This window comes from Porites lutea, chromosome 5 (genome assembly GCF_958299795.1).
Source record: "Porites lutea chromosome 5, jaPorLute2.1, whole genome shotgun sequence".
NCBI lineage: Eukaryota > Metazoa > Cnidaria > Anthozoa > Scleractinia > Poritidae > Porites > Porites lutea.
Window position 1 is genome coordinate 15,524,770 of NC_133205.1, and position 19,787 is coordinate 15,544,556.

General features: G+C 41.7%; 1 protein-coding gene across 1 annotated transcript in view; it reads left to right on the forward strand.

The window, feature by feature from the left end:
• The window catches only part of LOC140937515 (putative insulin-like peptide receptor), a 47,969-nt gene extending 30,393 nt beyond the window's left edge, over positions 1–17,576 (forward strand). Inside the window, exons 16-29 of the mRNA XM_073387076.1 lie at positions 2,102–2,163; positions 3,905–3,976; positions 4,306–4,477; positions 6,898–7,027; positions 8,021–8,091; positions 8,866–9,008; positions 9,297–9,361; positions 9,889–10,015; positions 11,084–11,184; positions 11,764–11,819; positions 12,738–12,794; positions 13,618–13,690; positions 14,485–14,619; positions 16,054–17,576. Of these exons, the coding sequence (XP_073243177.1) occupies positions 2,102–2,163; positions 3,905–3,976; positions 4,306–4,477; positions 6,898–7,027; positions 8,021–8,091; positions 8,866–9,008; positions 9,297–9,361; positions 9,889–10,015; positions 11,084–11,184; positions 11,764–11,819; positions 12,738–12,794; positions 13,618–13,690; positions 14,485–14,619; positions 16,054–16,279 (1,490 nt within the window). The 3' untranslated portion in view covers positions 16,280–17,576. The remainder of the gene's footprint in view (positions 1–2,101; positions 2,164–3,904; positions 3,977–4,305; positions 4,478–6,897; positions 7,028–8,020; positions 8,092–8,865; positions 9,009–9,296; positions 9,362–9,888; positions 10,016–11,083; positions 11,185–11,763; positions 11,820–12,737; positions 12,795–13,617; positions 13,691–14,484; positions 14,620–16,053) is intronic.
• Positions 17,577–19,787: the final 2,211 nt, after the last annotated feature.

The window sequence follows — 19,787 nt, forward strand, 5'->3', positions numbered from 1 at the left end:
TCAGGTGATTGTACCAGTTATACAACGGCACGATTTGTCCACCCCCCGCAGAGTCGTAGGCTAGCCATACTTGTTTAACACCTGGTGTGCTTGTCCTTAAGCTCTGCATCATGATAGATGTATTGATCGAGTACTAGGGTATGGCCAAGGGATCCCCCTTCGTCGTACCCTCCTGTGATAATATCTCACCTCCGTCGCAAATAAAGAGCCTCGAGGGGCTTCTGTAGGTGTTTATGATGTAAAGTGACATTTCCTTGCAGGTTATCTGGACGTTATGTAAGGCGACGGATCTGTTCATTTGGTTAAAGGCGTTGCTTGCATCTATCAGTAAAATACCATGTGTTCCTTCCTCTACAAACACTTGACTCATAGCATGTATCGCGACCCATGCGCCTGCGCTATTGCCTGCGCAAACCTGGAGGGGGCCCGCTGCCTCTTTGATCTCTTCTTTCAAAAATCCAGCAATAGTTTCTCCAACTATTTGCCTCAGGACCTCACCAACGCCAGTAGGTCGTATTCCAGGGTTTTTGTCCAAGGGGATGAGTCTGCAACAGGTATAGCCTTCCAGCAAAGATGGATGGTGAGCGATCTTTAAAAGGTTTCTTGCGAAAACGGCGATCTCCTCTCTCAAAATAATAATAATAATAATAATAATAATAATAATAATAATAATAATAATAATAATAATAATAGTAATAATAATAATAAGGCGGTTCAAACTTGTCATGTAATCTCAGCTCAATGGTAAGAACAAGATCAAAGCAGCAAACACTTGGGCTGAGTCGCTCATGAGGTATGGAGCAGGAACAATTAAATGGAATAAGGAGGAACTTCAGGGAATAGATAGGAAGTCTAGAAAAATCATGACAATGAATAAGGAGCTACACCCTAGAAGTGATGTTGCCAGAATATACGTACCGAGAAAGAAGGGAGGAAGAGGCCTGACCAGTTGTGAGAGTTGCGTGAGGAGAGAAGAGAAATACTTGAGTTGGTATGTGAGAAATGGTGAAGAGGCATTACTCAGCAAAGTTGGAGATAGCAATGTGCATGGTAACGTGGCACGGTATATCCACTGGCAACTTTGTGGTAAATGCGGATTGGAAAGAGCTAATAGCTGGTGTGAACAGAAGCTGGAGGGACTGGTGGAAAGTGAAAACTTCAAGATACTGATACTGTGATCGGAAAATTGAGGCATGAAGACCAGACATTGTCTTTATTGATAAGAAGGAAAGAGAGGTTGTCATAATTGATGTTGCCATCCCAGGTGATGACAGGGTGAAAGATAAGGGACTTGAGAAGTTAGAGAAATACCAACTACTTAGAGATGAAATTGCAAAAGTCTGGCGCATTCGAAAAGTCATTGTAGTGCCTGTTGTTATTGGGGCCCTTAGAGCCGTATCAGTCAAGTTTAAGGAGTACATGAAGTGAATCGGCGTGAACGTGAGGTTGGAAGTTATCCAGAAAACAGCATTGTTGGGGACAGCAAAGATAATAAGGAAAAAACTGTTCCTGTAAGAAGAAGGAAAAGAGAGATCTGGGACCCGTGGTGACTTGTTGTAACCCGCTTCCAAGGACTATAAACCAGGCCCAACATCCGGCCTGAGTCTACAAGGAATGGACATAATAATAATAATAATAATAATAATAATAATAATAATAATAATAATAATAATAATAATAATAATAATAATAATAATAATAATAATAATAATAATAATAACGATAACGATAACGATAACGATAATTAACAGTGGTTGTAGGTGCATTGGGTTCAGTGTCAAAGAAGCTGGCAGGCCGCTTGGAGCAACTAGGAATTAAGAACCGAACAAGAACGATGCAAAAGTCGGCACTCCTCGGATCGGCACATATCCTCAGAAAAGTGCTGGAAGTCTGAGGTCTCGGGATGAGACTTGACTGGATATTTCTCCCCAGGGAAAATCCCTGTGCTAAATTTTGCATAATAATAATAATAATAATAATAATAATAATAATAATAATAATAATAATAATAATAATAATAATAATAATAATACAAAGTTGTTTTCCTGTAAATTCCAATACTTCAATAATAAATAATAATTTCCTTCTCGCATTAAATTAGATACAGCTGATGACCTTGAGGGAGATGTCCAAGCTAAAGTTACTAACCACACTGCGAGAGAGGTAGGAACGTTTAACTGAAGGTAGTATTCTGGTAAACTGGCCACCTACCCCTCCTGTAATCCAAAATTTTGCTTTAAGTGTGAAGTTCGTGTTAACGTTGCTTTAGGGGAGGGGTACTGAGGTGGGTAGTTTCCCATAGTCGTACACCAAAAGAGGATAAAGGGGACAGAGAAGGCATCCTCCGTACACACCCTATTCCATAGGTAATTCGTCTCGAGTTATTTTTTAAAACCACAGATCCCAAGGGGGATTAGACAACAGCCAATCACGTAGCGCGAATGTACTCCGCGTGGATGACCCACGCTCTGAGCCACGCGTCTTTCACGAATTAACGCAGAAAAAAATGGCGGAAGACGCGGAGAGCGATATTGCTATTCGTTTTGTCGACGAAAACGACTAAAGAGAGATTTCTGTTAAAGCTGTATCAGCGGAAAAGAAATTAAAAAGAATCCCCCTTCCTCTCTTGCTAACAGTACAGCAGGGAAATCCTTAACACACTGAATATTCTCTCAGGATCATTTTTAATTTACAGTTTGAAGAGAGCAATTTCTGGTTTGATATTTATTCTTTCATTAGTCTTTTATTATTCAACAAAAATAATACTGGGCGTCCTATAATAATAATAATAATAATAATGATAATAATCTAATAACTTCTAGAGCGCTATTTACATTCACTGATCAACAGGGCTTAACAAATTAAAAAAACTACAATAAAATTCAAATTTGTAAAACTAATTACATGTACATGAATATTACTTGCTACTTGCTTTATTGTACAAAAGACCGGTTTGAATAGACCGGCGAAATTTCTCATTTTGTTTACGCACTGAGGCTACGATAACTTCGAGTTAAACTGATTTCACGGGTTGTCGACAACGAGTCGAGCGATTCCCTTTTCCCAGGTGAGCGCCGACTCATTTCGCTTCAATATTCAGAAATGCTCTCGATCTCTTTACGCTTTCATTGCCTTTCGCCCGACATGTTTTGCATGTTTAGTCATGCGAAACCTCCACGAAACATTCCACAGCGCGCGAGGTAACTTTATCCCGATTCTAAAAATAACTCGAGACGAATTACCTATGGAATAGGGTAAGTACGGGGGATGCCTTCTCTGTCCCCTTTATCCTCTCTTGTCGTACATCGATCCAAATTGCTCATTAGCATACGAGTTAACCCATAGAAGGGGTCACCATATGCACAAATCAAATTCAAAAGTTGAAAGAGTTGGTTAATTGAAGCAATTTGTGCACTTTTCAAATTGCAAGCAATAACAAAGGAAATGGCAGCCACCGAAAACCGCGAAATTGCTGGGTAGAAAAACGATAATGAGCCCATACATTCTTTGCAGTTTTAGGTTTTTCAAAGAGAATTTCTCCGAAACTATTGGATATATCGGGCTCAAATTTTCAGAGAGAACAGAAATTGTTCTGCTCTTTCGATATTCAGAGAGTTTATTTTGATAGCTTGATCAGAGAATGAAAGTTGCATCCTAATTAAGAAAAAAATGTAAACAAAGATTCGCCTATACCTAACCATAAATGGTCTCCTTTTACAGGGCCATGTCCCTCAGCATTCAGCTGTAAAAATTGCTTATTAGTGTTGACTTTGATTAGAAAACTAGGCACCATCTAGTCCTTAGCGGCTTGCCTTCCGTTTTGCTAACCGTCCCGTCAATGTAGACTGTGTTTTCCCGCCTTTTTTCTCTCTCATACTAACAGTCGCATCAATGTGTTTTGCAGTACAAAGTGACGTGGAACCCACCGAAAGAACCCAATGGTCTTGTGCTTAAATATGACATAGAAATCAAAAGGGTAGGTAAATTACGAAGTGCTTCATGCCCTAATGTTGGCAGAATAGTGAAAGCAAACTATGGTCGTGCAAAGACTGTTCTTAATGTCCATTGTGCACATATACAAAACGAAAACCCAATTTATAATAACATTGAAACCTGAAACTTCTGGGGCCGCTAGAATGAAGAAAATAGTCTGGATGCGGAATCCCTAACAGAGAGCGCAAAGTACCAAGGGAAGGTTAAAGCGCTGTAACGAAGGCACACGTTCCCCAGGGGGGTGAGGGGGGCGTAATAAGTTAAAAAAGCATTTTGTTTTCTTTCAAATTTCTTGTGTTTGGCAATGAACAGGACTCTTTTTCTCCGGACATGCTGTGTTGTGATGGCAAAAAGCGTGATTATCTTGGAGCAACTAGTGCTGCTGGAAACTTTTCTGTTCGTGTACGAGCCATCACTCCCGCGGGAAATGGATCTTGGAGCCCGGTAGCTTTATTCTCTCTACAAGAAAAAGAGAAAGCCACAAGTGAGTGTCTAACGTATTTTTCTGCTTATCATGTGAGATATATTTATATTCGTTAAAAAACTAGGGCTTCGTCCTATGTGTAAAGATGATTGTTACATGAAGTTATAGAACCTCTCCCTTGGGACACCTCTATTCACGGAAAAATGTTCACAAAATCTTTGTATTTGTTACCTCTATTAAATGGAGACCTCTATTCAGGGGAAAGGGACACTTTTTCTGGGTCCCGAAACCAGGTTTAACCTCCACTAATCACAATGTTGTCAGCCCTCACAAACTTAACTTTCTCTCATAATTCAATTTATTATATAGACGCGAGTGTTTCACTGGAAAATATACCACTCGTAAAATTCATAAAAACTACATCCGGGACCCAAGTGGTTTATTTTCCATAATCTCACACGTGAGTTTATCGATGTCGTAATTTCGTTAATTTCCCTCCGAAATTTGTAGGCGTCTTGCGTCTTTTGAATTTTACTTACACATTTTTCAAAGTTTTGCTTATATTTTGTCATTGTAGAGCCCTATTCCGTTCAGTGTTATTTCTCAAGATTATTGTAAACAACGTCTTATATTGTTGTACTGTAAATTTGAGTCATCACAATTACTAATCTATTATTTTATTAATGTCTTTTTGTCTATATAATAAAAAGAACATTACACGGCGGCTTGAAGATATCAATTTTATTTTCTCGTGGCAAAAACAATATTTTACGAACGAGCGCAGCGAGTTCGTAAAATATTGTTTTGCCACTCGAAAATAAAATTCATATCTTCGCGCCACCGTGTAATATCCTCTATGTACTGCACTTGTGGAAATTCAACGCACAGTATAGTGGAGATACGTTTATCATGTTTTTTTTTTAATACATTATCTAGTTACTTTATAATAACTGCAGCGGATTCTGTTGCAGAGTGAAAAATATATATGTATCGCTCTATTTTTTAGCTTTCGCAGCGAAAGGCCCGACGCGAAGATGTAGAGGATATTACATGGACGCGCGGAGATAGGAAATTTCTCTTCGAGTGTTTCAACACGAGAAGAGAAATTTGGTATCTCCAAGCGACCATGTAATATTCTATTTATTATATAAAGACCAATTTATGCAATTGCGTAAGAAGCTTGAAAAAAAATTTCCGGACTTCATTTTGATATATGTTTTCGCTCGAAAGCCCACCTGGTATTTCTTTGATATGTATATAATAAAATGTTCTGGAAAATCTTTATCATGAATGGAAAATCTGGAATGACGGTAACAGGTCTTAAAAATGAATAGAAAAGGATTACTTGGTTCCTTATTGTTTTCAGTGCAAATCGGTCTTTTTGTGAGAAATGCGCCAAATACCGATTTTACATTTCGTTCGCTAACATTGCGGTTCTCTGAAGTGTTTTTTTTAGTTAAGTTGATAAATGAACAGGATTAAAACTCTGAGCGCAGTCAAAAACGGCGTTATGATATTTCATCCGTTTGACCACGCTAGGACTATTGTAGCTCAGCCGGTAGACCGCTGACCTGCAGAGTGTGAGGACACGCGTTTGATCCTTGGGGATGGAACAATACACTCCGCGCCCCGCGGAGTATTAAAATCAGGGCTCTCACTAAGATTTCAAGTTGTGGGTTTGTTAAAAGGCGGGGAACTGAACAGCTAAGAAGTTCGTTTGGTTCTATTTCCTTTTGTTTTCGATTAGAGTAGCCGGGGATCATGCTCATGATAGGCTGGGGAAATCCCCGCCCTCCCCGCCTGGTCCCCTTTGTCAGCACTGAGAAGTAGAGGTACTACTTTTGCCCTTCAAAGGCAGAAAGTTTTTCGTTCATAAGGTGATCGTGCACTTATGTCCAGAAATGCGAGCAATGCTGAAATGGCGAATCAGGTGAAAAATCGCCAGAGGGTTGGTCAAAATTCAAATGAGATATCAAGAGGCGCAGCGCGAATTTGAAAAAATAGCCATTCGGGCAAAAAAGGTGACAACTGAAAATCTGGCGACAATTTGTCAAGGGTATGGTGAATATTCACTTGCGATGTCAAGAGGCGCTTCTTGTTAAGAGGCCAGGGTTCGTACAGTCTTAACTTTGAATGTAGTAGCCTGGAAAGTGTTTGAATGCTGTTTGGTTGTCCAAGGCAGAATAGTAATCATAGTTCAGAGAAGTTGAAGGTTATTTACGTAAAGCGTTTTTTACAATCTCTGAAATTAAATTCCTCATAGGTGGTCGTTGATAATCGAATGTGGTCCTTGAAAAGACCTTAAAAAGTGGTCGCTAGCTTTTGTATGAACCCTGGAGGCGAACTGGATTAAAATGGCGAATCTTGCGAAAATTTTTAAGGATCTGAAATTTCAAATGTGAAGGCGCAGGCAAGAGGCGCCTCTTGCACTCTGCCTTCTGAACTTATATTGAGAGCTTTGTTTATTCTCAATATTTCAGAGAGCCCCAGAGACGAGACAGAAGCGTTAGCTGTAGGAACTGTTGTGGGAGCCAGTCTCGCTTCCTGTGCTGTATTCGTGTTGGCTTGTGGTTTTCTAATCTGGTATTTTGCTCGTAAAAGATATGAGAGGTGATTTTCTTTTTGTCAGTATGTAGGCCTAGACTTTTTAATTCTTTTAAAGAAGGGTTTCCTATTTACGGCAATATAATGTTCACTTGTCTGCGCCACAGTTGGAAATTAACTTCAGGTTAACCCTGTAAGTCCCAGTGGTGACCAACATCAATTTTCTCCTAATGATATCCATACATAGCCAGGAGAAACGGTTATGAGAATTGATAAAATGATCACCAAAGTGAAAATGCATTGATCTTTTATAAAATTCCCTCTACACATTCCTCAAAGAAGTGTATGGTGGTCAGTTTGGAGAATTTGTATGTGTATAATTTATTGGGGCTTAAAGGGTTAAGCCCCTCTGAGAAACACCGCAGAAGGGCCCCCCACCTGTGTACCCGGATTTGAGTACGTGCCATGATTGGCCTGTTAATAAAAGCCATTGTCAGTTCACCAATCAGGTTGAAGGGAAATTCGAAACGCATTTCCGGTAATTCGCTGAGTCCAGGTCGGGCTGAGACCAGGGATATCGGCGCAGCTTCGAAGACGTTACTAACCGGAGTAAGATTACGTCTGCGTAGCAGGCTAAGCGTTTACAAGAGGTATTATGTGGGATCCAGAGTGCAGAGCGTGAATTACGCCTGCCAAGATCATGTTCCTCTCTTATTGCTCGCCCCTCGCGCACGACCACCATCGTGGTGCCGGTGAGGAACACTCCCCCCCTCCACCCCTACAGTCACTCCTGGGTTTGTAGAAACAGTTTCCAGTAACAATGGAATGATCCGAATGGCAAGAGCGTGGAACAAAGAAAGAAATCTTCAGTCCTTGACAGGCTTCAAACCATCAATACTGCTATAACCTCCCCAATACAATGCAGGCGCTTTATTCTCTCCACTGAGGTTCTGAGAGACAGGGAAACCACTGAAGTTTCTCGCTAGTAAGTGTGTAATCTGATTGCGCTCCCAGTCTTTTACTCATCCAGTGGTAGATAACTTTGTTATGGTACTTCAGGTACACTGATGAGACGATTCCTGGGGTGCTTTACGCTTCAGTTAATCCAGAATACATGACCTCTACTGATGGTATGTAACAATTTATCGTGAACTTAACCTGGGGCCAGGCTCCGCAGTTGGGGAAAAAGGCGGCAAGGCCACCCATTCCTCCTCCCCAGCCCACCGCTCGGAAAAAGCTTCGCTAGCCGATTTTTTATGCCTTTTCACTCCGTTTATTGCCATTTTTTCCCACAGCGGAGCCTGGTCCGAGGCTATCGTGAACTATGTTTTGTGGTAGCCTACTCGAAAGCGTTCGCTGCTTTAGCCACAACACAACCATCTTGTAATAGTTGTAATTTATTTTAGTTATTAAATTATTCAAGTGATGTAAACTGTCATAGCTTTTTGCTAGTCCACCTTTTCCCTAAATTCTTTGAAATATAATGAGCCATGATCAATTAATTATGCAGATTTAGATTTAAAGGGGCTATTTCACGACCTGCGCATGTCAGACTTATCTGTTGATGTACTCAACTGTCCGCCATATTGAATTTTTGGAAAACCTGACAGATTTTTGGCAGCAAACAACACTTTACAGTCCCATTTTTCTGATTTTTTTCTCGCGACTACACGGACAACAGCGCGCGTAAGCTGAAAACCGCATTGACCAATGGCAGATATGATATTAAAGTTGGAAAATTTTTTTCAGTTCTTTCCGCGCGGTTTTGCGTTCTTATTTGCCGTTGTGGTGCCTTTGCTAATTCTTCCCATGACATTAGGAGCCCGCGTGGCTGAGCGATCCGGGCGTTGGAGCTCCAAATCCCAGACGATATAGTTTAAAGCTTTTGTTTTCTCTTCTTGCAGTGTATATTCCTGACGAGTGGGAGTTTCCCCGAGAGAAGATTAAGCTAGTGCGTGAACTCGGGAATGGTTCATTTGGAATGGTGTACGAAGGAGAGGCGGAAGACATAACTCCTAACGCTCCTCGCTGTAGAGTAGCTGTTAAGGTAACGCTCTTACCTACAAGTCAAATGAGCCTGGTTATAAACGTGTTTCCAAGGAAAAATATTCTATGAGGTTAGGGTTGTCAAGGAGAACAAGATAAAGAAGCCTTCCATGTCAGAGATCAGCGTGTTAGTGCAAATTGACGGTGTTATTTTAGCACCATTATTCTCTGCTGACCCTATACAAATTCTTCTAAATTTCTTCTAATGGGAAAAGTATGGGTTTTGATCATGCGTTTAGAAGTTGTAGCTGATGTTGCGCAATAGCTGACCTTTGTTCTCTTTTGTCAGACTGTAAATGAAAACGCATCATCAAGAGACAGAGTGGAGTTCCTTCAAGAGGCCTCTGTTATGAAGTAAGTGTGTGTGATCAATTCCAGACTGTTCACCGTCATCTATTTTTCCGTAAGATCCTCGAGATCAAGCACTTTGCGTTACGGGCCGCCATCTTAGATGAGTGTTAAAACTACTCAGGGGGCAATGTTGTATTATAGCCAAACGAAAGTGGCAAATGTGGAAAATCTAGCATTCTGGTTTCCAGTGTCTCTCTTCCTCAGGGGACGGGAAGAACAGAGTCCCTGGGAACGAGGTTGCAATGCAAACTGTTACTAGCCCCCAGGCCTCTTTACCTCCATTCAAAATCCATGATGACATCGGTTTGAGCCCTGTTCAGTAACGGTGACGAAATCAAAAGTCCCCTCTTGGGACCAAAATAGTATCCAGTTCGAAGAACCGTCCTCGAAATGTACTTTCCTCCTTCACCTCATTGATATGCGCATTCAAGTACAGCAGTTAGTTTAACCGTGCAGTGAATCAGTAACCCGGAACACATTGCGATATGTTATTGATGAGTGTCCTATTTTCGTACTCTTTTCTCCCTCAGACAATTTTCCAGTAATCACGTTGTGCGTTTATTGGGCGTAGTCTCTGAAGGACAACCTACTCTTGTTATAATGGAGCTCATGGAGCTGGGAGATCTTAAGAACTTCTTACGATCCCGCCGACCAGGGGTAAGTGGTTTCCCGAGATATTGTCACTTTGTTGCCTTTAATTTAACTGTGGATGTGTTGGCTCAGAGCTAGTCGTGGGTTCGATTCTTGATGTCGGACCAATACTCAAGGTCTTTAAAAGAACTAAGAAATGAAGTAATGACTAAGTAGAAATGTCGAACCCGGCTCCACCAGCAGAGGAAGAAAGAACAGTGTTCGATATATTAAAATTATAACATGACTCCGAGGCTTTAGGGACCAAATTGCAAATTTTCCTTAACACCTTGGAGTCATGTTAGAATTTTAATACATCGAACGTGGGCTATTCTCCACTTCCACATTTCCCGTTATGCAATACCTTTTTTCTGCTTCCGCTCTGACTTTCGCGCAATAACTCGATTGGAAACGCTTGCTACGCAGGCTACATTATGCACCTTATTTGCCCCCACCCCCAAATTTTGCATAACCTTTGTTTTTCATTTCTCCAGGGTATTACAGTCGTCCCAAGAGAAATTGAAACCAATGCTTATGCAAAATTTTGGGGAGCAAATAAGGTGCATTATGGGAAATGTTGAAGTGGCTTATTAGTTCTTTTGTGCTAATCACACGGCACCGGACGACCGGACACTTTTTTCACAGGGGACCGTTATTTTCTTTTTGTTCACACGGAACTTTGAACGGCTAAGTGCCGTAATTTCCGTACGGTTAAGATGGTTCCGTATGAACGGAACACCTATTTGCGCGAATTCAGTCCGGTGCCGTGCCAACGAAGCCTTGAGTAAAAGTGGGCTTTTTTTGAAGGTAAACTCACGATTGACCCTGCTCAGAGGTAAGACCACCGAACTAGTTTACGGAATTTCATGACTTCAGTCTCCATCTGGAACTCATGATGTTTTTTCTGATTTCTTCTCTCACGCATATTCCATTATTAGAGTTTTTTATCCCTCTATCAGGATTGTATGAAGTCCAGTGACTTCAAAACGTTCTCGCTTAAAATAAGGATAAGCTTACCTTGTGATTCACGGCTGTCTTTTTCGTAGCTCGCAGTATTTTCTTTCTTTTATATCTTTATTTCTTTGTCTTCATTAGGAAGGATCACTGCCGGCGCCAACTCTTCAAGAACTTCTTCAGATGGCTGGAGAAATAGCCGACGGCATGGCATATCTGGCAGCCAGAAAATACGTCCACAGGTATGGCACTTACGGGTGTTTCTGTTGGTTTTTTTTGCGCTCGAAGGTGTTTCTTGTTTGATTACAGTTTACCTAAACGTAGCTTATGTCTGGGGTACTAGTCTCCCACGCGGCCGTTCTTTGTCTCGTCACCCTCCGTCACGCTGTTTTGGGAGTAGCATAGATTAACTTTGTAGAAGACCACTGGGGTACTTGTCGTAGTGGGGGTGGTGACAGGGGAGGGTGAGTAAGGTGAGACTGACAACTGAGGCGGAGTTGTGTGAGAGAGGTGAAGTGTATTTCTGGTTAATTGTTAACAGTGCATGCCAGTTGTCATAGTAACAAACCCTGGATTTGCGTTAATCGACCTTTGAGCCACTCGGCCCAGAAAATTACAGTTATGAAAGAGACAGAATACATAGAATACAGAATGATTTTTACCTCCGTCTGGAGCAATAGGGCCTGACAGAGGCGGAGAGAGCGCTGGGAAAGAGACACATTTTCGTTACACACCGAATTTGCCCGGAATGTGTAAGTTTGTCTTGCCAACCGTTAGCAGATTCTGCATTTCTTATCCTTATGTTTTTTTCCCTTTTGTAGGGATCTTGCTGCCCGAAATTGTATGGTCAATGCGAATTACACAGTTAAAATAGGAGGTAGGAATACTACAAGAGTGATACCATCTGTCGAATTTTCTTTACAGTGATTTTGTGTGGATATTATTAATATATAGATTTAGCCAGGGCTAAAAGCGAAGCTCTCGATAACATTTATAGTTTGTTCAAACAAAATACAAAATCGTGTGATGCTAACCGGCGAAGGCAACGCCGGAAAACGGTGAAAAACAACAATAGGTCTAATTAGCAAAAAGCAACTTTGCACGTGCAGCACACTTTTTTTGTACATTTCTTTGCCGTTGTTTTGCACGACTACAACGAGAAACTTCCAGAAACGTTTTTATGAAGGAAATGTCGTACGGGTTCTCGTTCACATTTTTTTCACTGCCGCTCATTTTCTCCTTGCATTGGTGGCCGCTAGCATTTCTCATTTTGTCACGGCCACTACAAAATTTTCATGTTGTTCTTCGAAGAAAAAAATGTCTCCTTTGTTTTTTATCTCTCGCTCAAGATCTCTGTCGCCCTCTTTCTCTTCGAGTTTCGCTGGCCTGTCGCTTTTTCACTTTTTCTCTGTCTTTCTCTCGCTCTATACTCCAAATTTGTCGACATGACAATTAATCTAAGCTTAATACTTTAGAAAACACGGATAAAGAAACAATTTCCGCTTTCCGCTATCGTCTTTACTGACTCTTTAGATGCCTCTGCTTTACAAGACGCGGGTGGCTATGCGATTTCCCGCCAAAATAACCTCGAGTTGCATTTGGGTCAACATACCTGTTGATTGAGTTATTTTACATTGGTATGCCTGTGGTGCGGACGGACGGTCGGGCGTACGGTCACGTGATTACCAAATTTTCTCGGATGGGTAGATTACCACATTTTCTTACCCATGGTGCTCCGCTGCGCGCGCTTCGCGCACGAGAGCTCCGCTATTAACGTATGGCGTTGTTTCCACAGATTTTGGAATGACTCGCGATATTTACGAAACAGACTATTACAGAAAGGGAGGAAAGGGTAAGCTACATGGATCACTTGTTTACTTGTTCTTTGTGTCAGTAGTCTGCGGGTAGTCTCTTATTTTTCTTCGATGACAGTGGAGTCCACGCTTGGCATGCATGAACCTCAAGCGGCGAGAAATAAGAAAAGCAGGAAGAAAAGGAGGATGCGTCATAGTTTTTTGCTGCTCGCCGCTTGTGTACTGCAAAAGCTGCCCCACTAACTTTGAAGATAATAGAGTAGTCTAGTAGTGTTTCGCTAACAGCTGACGAACAAGTCGCAAATTTCGTTTTGAAAAATACAGACCAACAAATGGCACCATTCCAAAGTACTTCAAACGAGGTCACACCATTATAGCATTTCGCTCACAGACTCGAGAAGTTGTACTTAATTCAACGAACACATAACTGATTTTGGGAGTCAAATTGTAATCACTGGAAGTACTTGTTAATATAAAGTATCAAGTGACATGAAGGACCATGTTCCCTGGGGAAGGTTTCAGACTTGTGGAGGTTATTGTGTTAGTAAGCGCGGGAAATGAGCTGCTTTGACTTAAAGATTTTTCTTAATGAGTTTCGCTGAGTTTGAAGCCATTAGCCTATAGCTTGAGTACGATTAGCCTGCTAGCAAGCTCTCCGGTTAGAGTGAGATGCTTTCGATTAATCCTACAGACGACGGAATTGGACATAAGTGCCAAATACGTACCTGCCATGTATATCTGGTACGCATCTGAAGTTAAGTCCAATACTGGATGATCAATGGCGTTTTTGCTGATGACTTCTCTTTTAGTGTTCGGCTTGTAGCTTGTATTAATGTTTGTACAATACCAATCCCATTGTAGGTCTGCTTCCTGTACGGTGGATGGCACCAGAGTCCTTAAAAGATGGTGTTTTCACCAGCAACAGCGATGTGTGGTGAGTGGACATGAATCGTAATAATCGTTAAATGTTTTGCCACGACTTTGCGTATAAATAGTTAAATTTTTCAACAGTAGAGTATTTTGCAGTCGTTGATCCGGATACTTATGTGAACACACCCTTGTTTCAAGTACCCTCAACAGAATTCGAACCATTGCTAGTGCCCAAGGACGATGTTGAAGTTGTTAAAAATTCTATCTCAGCGATCGTTGTCGCTGCCATCGCAGGGAGAGTGGTTTCCATTTGATCGCTACGATTGCTGAACTTTTCTTCAGCGGTCGGGATAATCGTTGCGATCGCATGGAAACCAGGCTTTAGGTCCCAGGCAATCTACTGCTCTGCATACCCATAACTTACTGCTACGTTCGTGTTTCAAAATGGCGCCTGACGGGGCTAAATGCCGTGGAGCAAATACGTGAATAGTTTCAAACAGGGTACCCAAGGTGTGAACACATCACCATTTTGCGCGCGGAGCCAGTGTGAGCTTAGCCTGTCCGAGTATTGGCACGTGTCACGTCTCCTCGCAGGAGGGATTTGATTTGGTGCGCGCGAGTGTAGTCGCTAGCTAAAGTTAGTAAAACCTGGGAACAGACTTTCTATTTGGAAAGGATGAAAAAGTGAAAAAGCGCAAACAGACGGGGGAAAGCGCGGAAGGATGGGGTGGTGGTGGCGGGCCGGGGGGAGACAAGGAAGGGAAGAGGACTCGGTCCGATTTGTAATTAGGGACTACGCGAACTTTACCTGACAGTCTAACGTGGAATGAACTGAGTACTTTTCGTTTTTTCGTACAGGTCATTTGGTGTTGTGATGTGGGAAATGGCCACTTTAGCTTGCCAACCTTACCCCGGGAAATCCAATGAGGAAGTTCTTAAATTCGTGGTAGATGGCGGGCTCTTGGAAAAACCAGAAGAATGTCCTGACAGACTGTGAGTCTATTGTCTTAATTAGTCTAGGTTGACCTGGATATCTTCCAAAGCTTTATTTTCTTTGACCCGTATGATAAGCAACTCCTCTTGTTTGGGAGCTTTCCCAACCCACAACGACGCCGGACGGTAGCGAGAACGTCAAAAGTGCAGCAGGGTTAATAATCAATCACGTGCATCACCCTTGTTTTGTACATTTCTTCTCCGTTACTGCGCCAAGAGTACCACTTAAAATGCAACGTTTTATGGAGGACCTAAATACTAGACGACGATTTTCGTTTCCTTATTTTGACCTTGAAAACTGCCCATAAGAACTCAACTCTAGACAAAATTTACCTACATTTGACAATTGAACGAAATGGAATGATCGCGATGGAGTTTGAAACAGCACGAATTAGCTTTTTAAGTGACGTTTTCGTCGCCGGTTTCGTTCTGGTTTCTTTAGCTCCACATTTTTAGGGTAAGCCACCATGCTTATGGTAATTCCAGAAAAACTTTGCAACTGAGTTGTTGGAACGCGTCAAAGCTCCTCCCTGTCGCTTATGAACAGGCTGTCAACTCCTGTGGGTTGTAGGACGAAGAGAAAGCTACAAAGCAGGAGCAGAAGTAGAGGAGAAAGGGGAGAGCCCCCTCGCCTTCACCTGCGTTTTTTCCGTGGGAGCCCGCTCACAAGTTCCTTATCCTGTTGATCGCACTCTGTACCCTCTGTTATCCTCCGAAGCCTTTAAAAGGAGACGGCTATGCACTGTAAATACCTTCCAAACAACTTATTCACCATAGGCTAGCTAATAGTCCAGTTTCGAATTAAAAATTACCGCTGAATACAAACATTAACGACACATTCATACAGGGTTAGCTTCGACGTAAAGTAAAATATTCAGAAATTCTGGCAAGTAAGTGTTTGAAATTTGAATATACGCAATAGACAGAGTAATAACAAGTCTTTTTCTCGTCGGAATTTGTGAGTATATTACTTCAGATTGAGGCTAAGGCCGTAAAAAAGCGTCTTCACTTCTTTAATTCAGCGGTCATAGCGAACTCGAAAGTGGACTATTGCAATTCTTATATCCGAAAAATCTGATGTTAGACCTACTAATTTAAAAACTTCTGCCCACGCCTCTGACCTCCCATTTAGTCATTGGGAATGTCGCGCTTATTTTGTCTAACCTTCTGCGAATGAAAACCACTCCCACATCGTCTTTTCATTGACCTGTTGTATTTCTTATATCATAGCCCTTCCCATAATCAACAATGCTGCTTAATCTTGTACCCAGATCTCATTCTGTCATACGGTGAAAAGTAAGATTTTCTTTTTCCCTTGGCCGTGGAAGACTTGGGTACGAGATTATGATGCTCCTCTTAGTCTCCAATGTGACTGTTGTGATAGCATATATTGTGTCGACGCCAACAGTGAAGCTTATCGTTTTCTTAATTCAGGTATGACATGATGAGCCTCTGCTGGCAGCACGACGCTAAAGCTCGTCCAACGTTTGTCTACCTCATAAGCCTTCTGGAGGACGACTTGGCAGACACCTTCCGCGAGCTTTCCTTCTACCATACTCTTCCAGAAGACCAACTTAAAGGACTGTTAAGTAGCCATTACAAGCATAAACATAAAACCGAAACTGAGGATTCTACCGTCAACGTGGAATGTGCAGCTTAGAACTGAAATAGGAAGCTTTGCTTTAGATAGATATCGAACGACCCATTTGATCTAATCCACAGGTGTATTGTGGCGCTAAACGCAGTGTTGTTCCTCCAGCAATTCAGGTTACGTTTCTTCTTCAATAATTTGCTCAGTAGTGTCCAACATCTTAACTTAGAGATGTTTTCAACACGCAGAAATGACGCGACTGGAAATATCGTGGTATATGTGGACGCGGTAGGTACTTCCTGAGAAAGTTCGTCGCTCACTTGGTAAACGGTCTCGCCAGGACATACTCCAGACATGGAACTCTGCAAGTTAAAGTTGGTCTGTTATTACGACTATAACAGTAAACTACAGGCTATCCTCTCACTTTGGTCAAAAGATCACAAACCGAACCATTAGCCAATAGTGTTGTGGAATACTTGGTAATGCTGTGTCCCGAATTACTACTGCTGTGAGAAAGGCCTCTTTGAAAATGAAATTGCTGCAATCTATGTCCGGCAAACTTTACAACTCTGGAGACCTTATCGTGGATCCAGGTAAATCCTCAAGTCGGCTCGCTTGATCTCGTCATCTTAGCTCGTCAACTACAACTTCACGTCAACTTCAAATCCAAACCACAACCCTGAGCAAGTCGCTTTACCTTTCGACTATCCTCTTAAACGCTCAACAACCCTCGGCAACGCTCGGCAATTCTCCGGATAACCGAATTACCATCGTCATCTTTCCTCGTCAGTCCTCGTTTATCTGTTGTAAGCTGTAGTTGACCTCTAATGTTATACCCTGATTCCTGTTCGTAGTGCTTGCAACTTTTTAGGTTACTGTTGTCTTCCCTTGTCAGTTCTACTCTAACCTCGTCGCCTGTCATCAGCTCTCGTTCTTCGTTATATTTATACCCTGTGACCAGTGCGTAGTGCTTGTTCAGATAATGGGTTTACACTAGTAACTCCAAAAGGCGACTTAACGTTATGAGCTCATTGACTCGAATAAGCACCGCGACGTGCGAACATTTCTCGAGGCCAAAGACTTTTTTTAATGGCGAAGCTAATAAAAATTTCCAAAACAACCTAATTTATAATTAAATTGACTATCTTCTACTTTCATTCATGGAATAATTAATTACAATTTTTAGTGAGAAACTTTGCGCCCTTCAAGGGAAGCGTTAATAATGATTCAAAGGTAATCACTGTTTGTTATTAAAAAAAATTATCGGAGCATCCATATATTAAAATACTTGAGCTGAAATAAATATAACTAAAAGATATAGTTTTAATAATACAGGGCGAGTAAAACCGCTGTAGAGCAACCTGCTCAGGCCTGTGTCATCATTGTTAATAAATCGCTTGGCGATACTTCATGTAAAACGCGAAATAAATTAATTCTTTATTTTGTACAGCTGTGTACGTTGTGTGAACTTCTTGTCACGTTGAACTCCTTGTCACGTTAAAATAGGCACTTGAGCGAATGCATGTGACTACAGCTGGCGAATTACGTTATCCATGGCTTCCACCTATTGCGGACCTATGCACCCAACGCCAACCAGCCTTGGTGAAGTTAGGGACTGGTCAAAAAGTATGGGGGTGGGGGGGGGGGCGGGGTGGGTCGGAGCATTTGGAATTGTGGTTGATAAAAAACACATAGCCTACCCCCTCCCTTCGGCACAAAAATGACTGACCCACCCCTAAAGCGAGGCTGGAAATTCCATGACCCACCCCCTTGTTAAAACACGAATGTTTGGTTTCCTCTTAATAATCCAATAAAACCTTGTTCTGTGTTTTGCAAAATTTGTTGATACAATGCTACAACTAATATCAAAATCACAGACATGATACCTTTCACTGAAAAGACAAATGTGAAAATCCGAACATTTCTTGTTTCGATGGACGTTATGAGTCTTGACACAAATATACCGCAAAACGAGGGTATATTGAAATTGTCTGTCACAAAGCATATGAAAATTTCTACAAAGACAACCCATTCCTTAACATTACTTGCCGGAAATGCTTAGAATAGTGCTCAAAGAAAATTTCTTCACTTCAATGGAAAGTACTACCCACAAAACCATGGAACTGCAGTGGGCACAAAGACAGCAGTTTTGATTCCTTTGCCAACATTTTCAAGGCGTATATTGAAACAACAACTCTAAGCAAAACCATCTTTAGAACAACAGTTTGTGGAAATCCTACATACACAATACCTTTTCCCTACGGGACATGAGTAAACCAGACACTGAAGCCTTCATTGAACAAGCAAACTTACATCACCCAACTATTAAATTCACGGCCGAAACATTTGACACTGAGACTGCGTTTTTAGACACGGCTGTATACAAGGGCACAAGAGTCAAGGAAAAATCTATCCTTGATGCAAAGACACATTTTAAACAAATGGAAACCTTCTTGCACGCTCATTTCACCTCGTGTCACCCTCCAAGTGTTAAAAAGGAGAAGCCTTGAGAATCCTACGAAAAAACTCCTCAAAAACAACCTTTGAGGAAAATAATTTAAAATTAAAAAAAAAAAACGCTTGATGGACAGAGGCTACCCACAAACTTTAATAGTAAACCTTACAAAAAAGGAAAATCATTAAAGGACATGCTTGTTAGAGCCAAACAAAAAAAGGTCAACTAAGGGTTTCATGCCCGTATAGATGTGCAGCCAGTCACCCTTTGCATTTTCTCGCACAACAGGTTTGTGAGTATTTTAGCAATAATTCCAGCTGGCTGTGTTTTATATAACAAGTGTGGTCAACTGTCTCAGTAGTTAGTGCCTATCTATGTAATAAAATAAGGTGACCCACCCCTTAAGGGTAGCTGAAAATTGCACGACACACCCCTTGCGCAAGGTTAAAACCTTATGACCCACCCCTTCTCTGCTCCGGCCCACCCCCACCTATACTTTTTGACCAGTCCCTTATATATTCCAAAATACCTTGCAATTAACCAGAGTGTACAATGAAAAAATGATGTGATATAGGGCCACTATAGGGCCATAGCAGACTCGTTCCTAGTCATCCTCGGCGATTTCGGATGTGATTTCGATCACGATCACCTGTCAATGCGCTCGCGCTATCGCGCTCGGTTCCAAGTTCCTCTGCGCACTCGAATAGCGCGAGCTCGCCTAGGGACGAGGCTGAAGCCATGGGAGGATAGAGGACAAAATGAAGGAAAGAGAACGGGTGGGGTGGGCAAGAGGAGGGAGATCCCCTTTGGGGAGTGGATCTCCCTAGTTTGTACTCCTGATATCCTTTCTTTATGATTGATAAGAACTTTCTACAGTGGAACCCGACCGGTTTTAAGTAACGAGGTCGTCTTCTAAGCGGGGTGGTTTTAAGGTAGGGTTCAACTGAATCTGCAGGAAGTATCCGAGGTGAGACCTCCGTCCCAATCAAAATATTGCATCCGCTACTGTGCTGTTACTCTTGGTAATAATTACCTTTCTGGCCCAGCTGTTGAAAAGCTGAATATCTTTTCGGAAGAAGATTTGAGATCTAGAATTTTCGGAACATTTGTTGTAAAATTTCT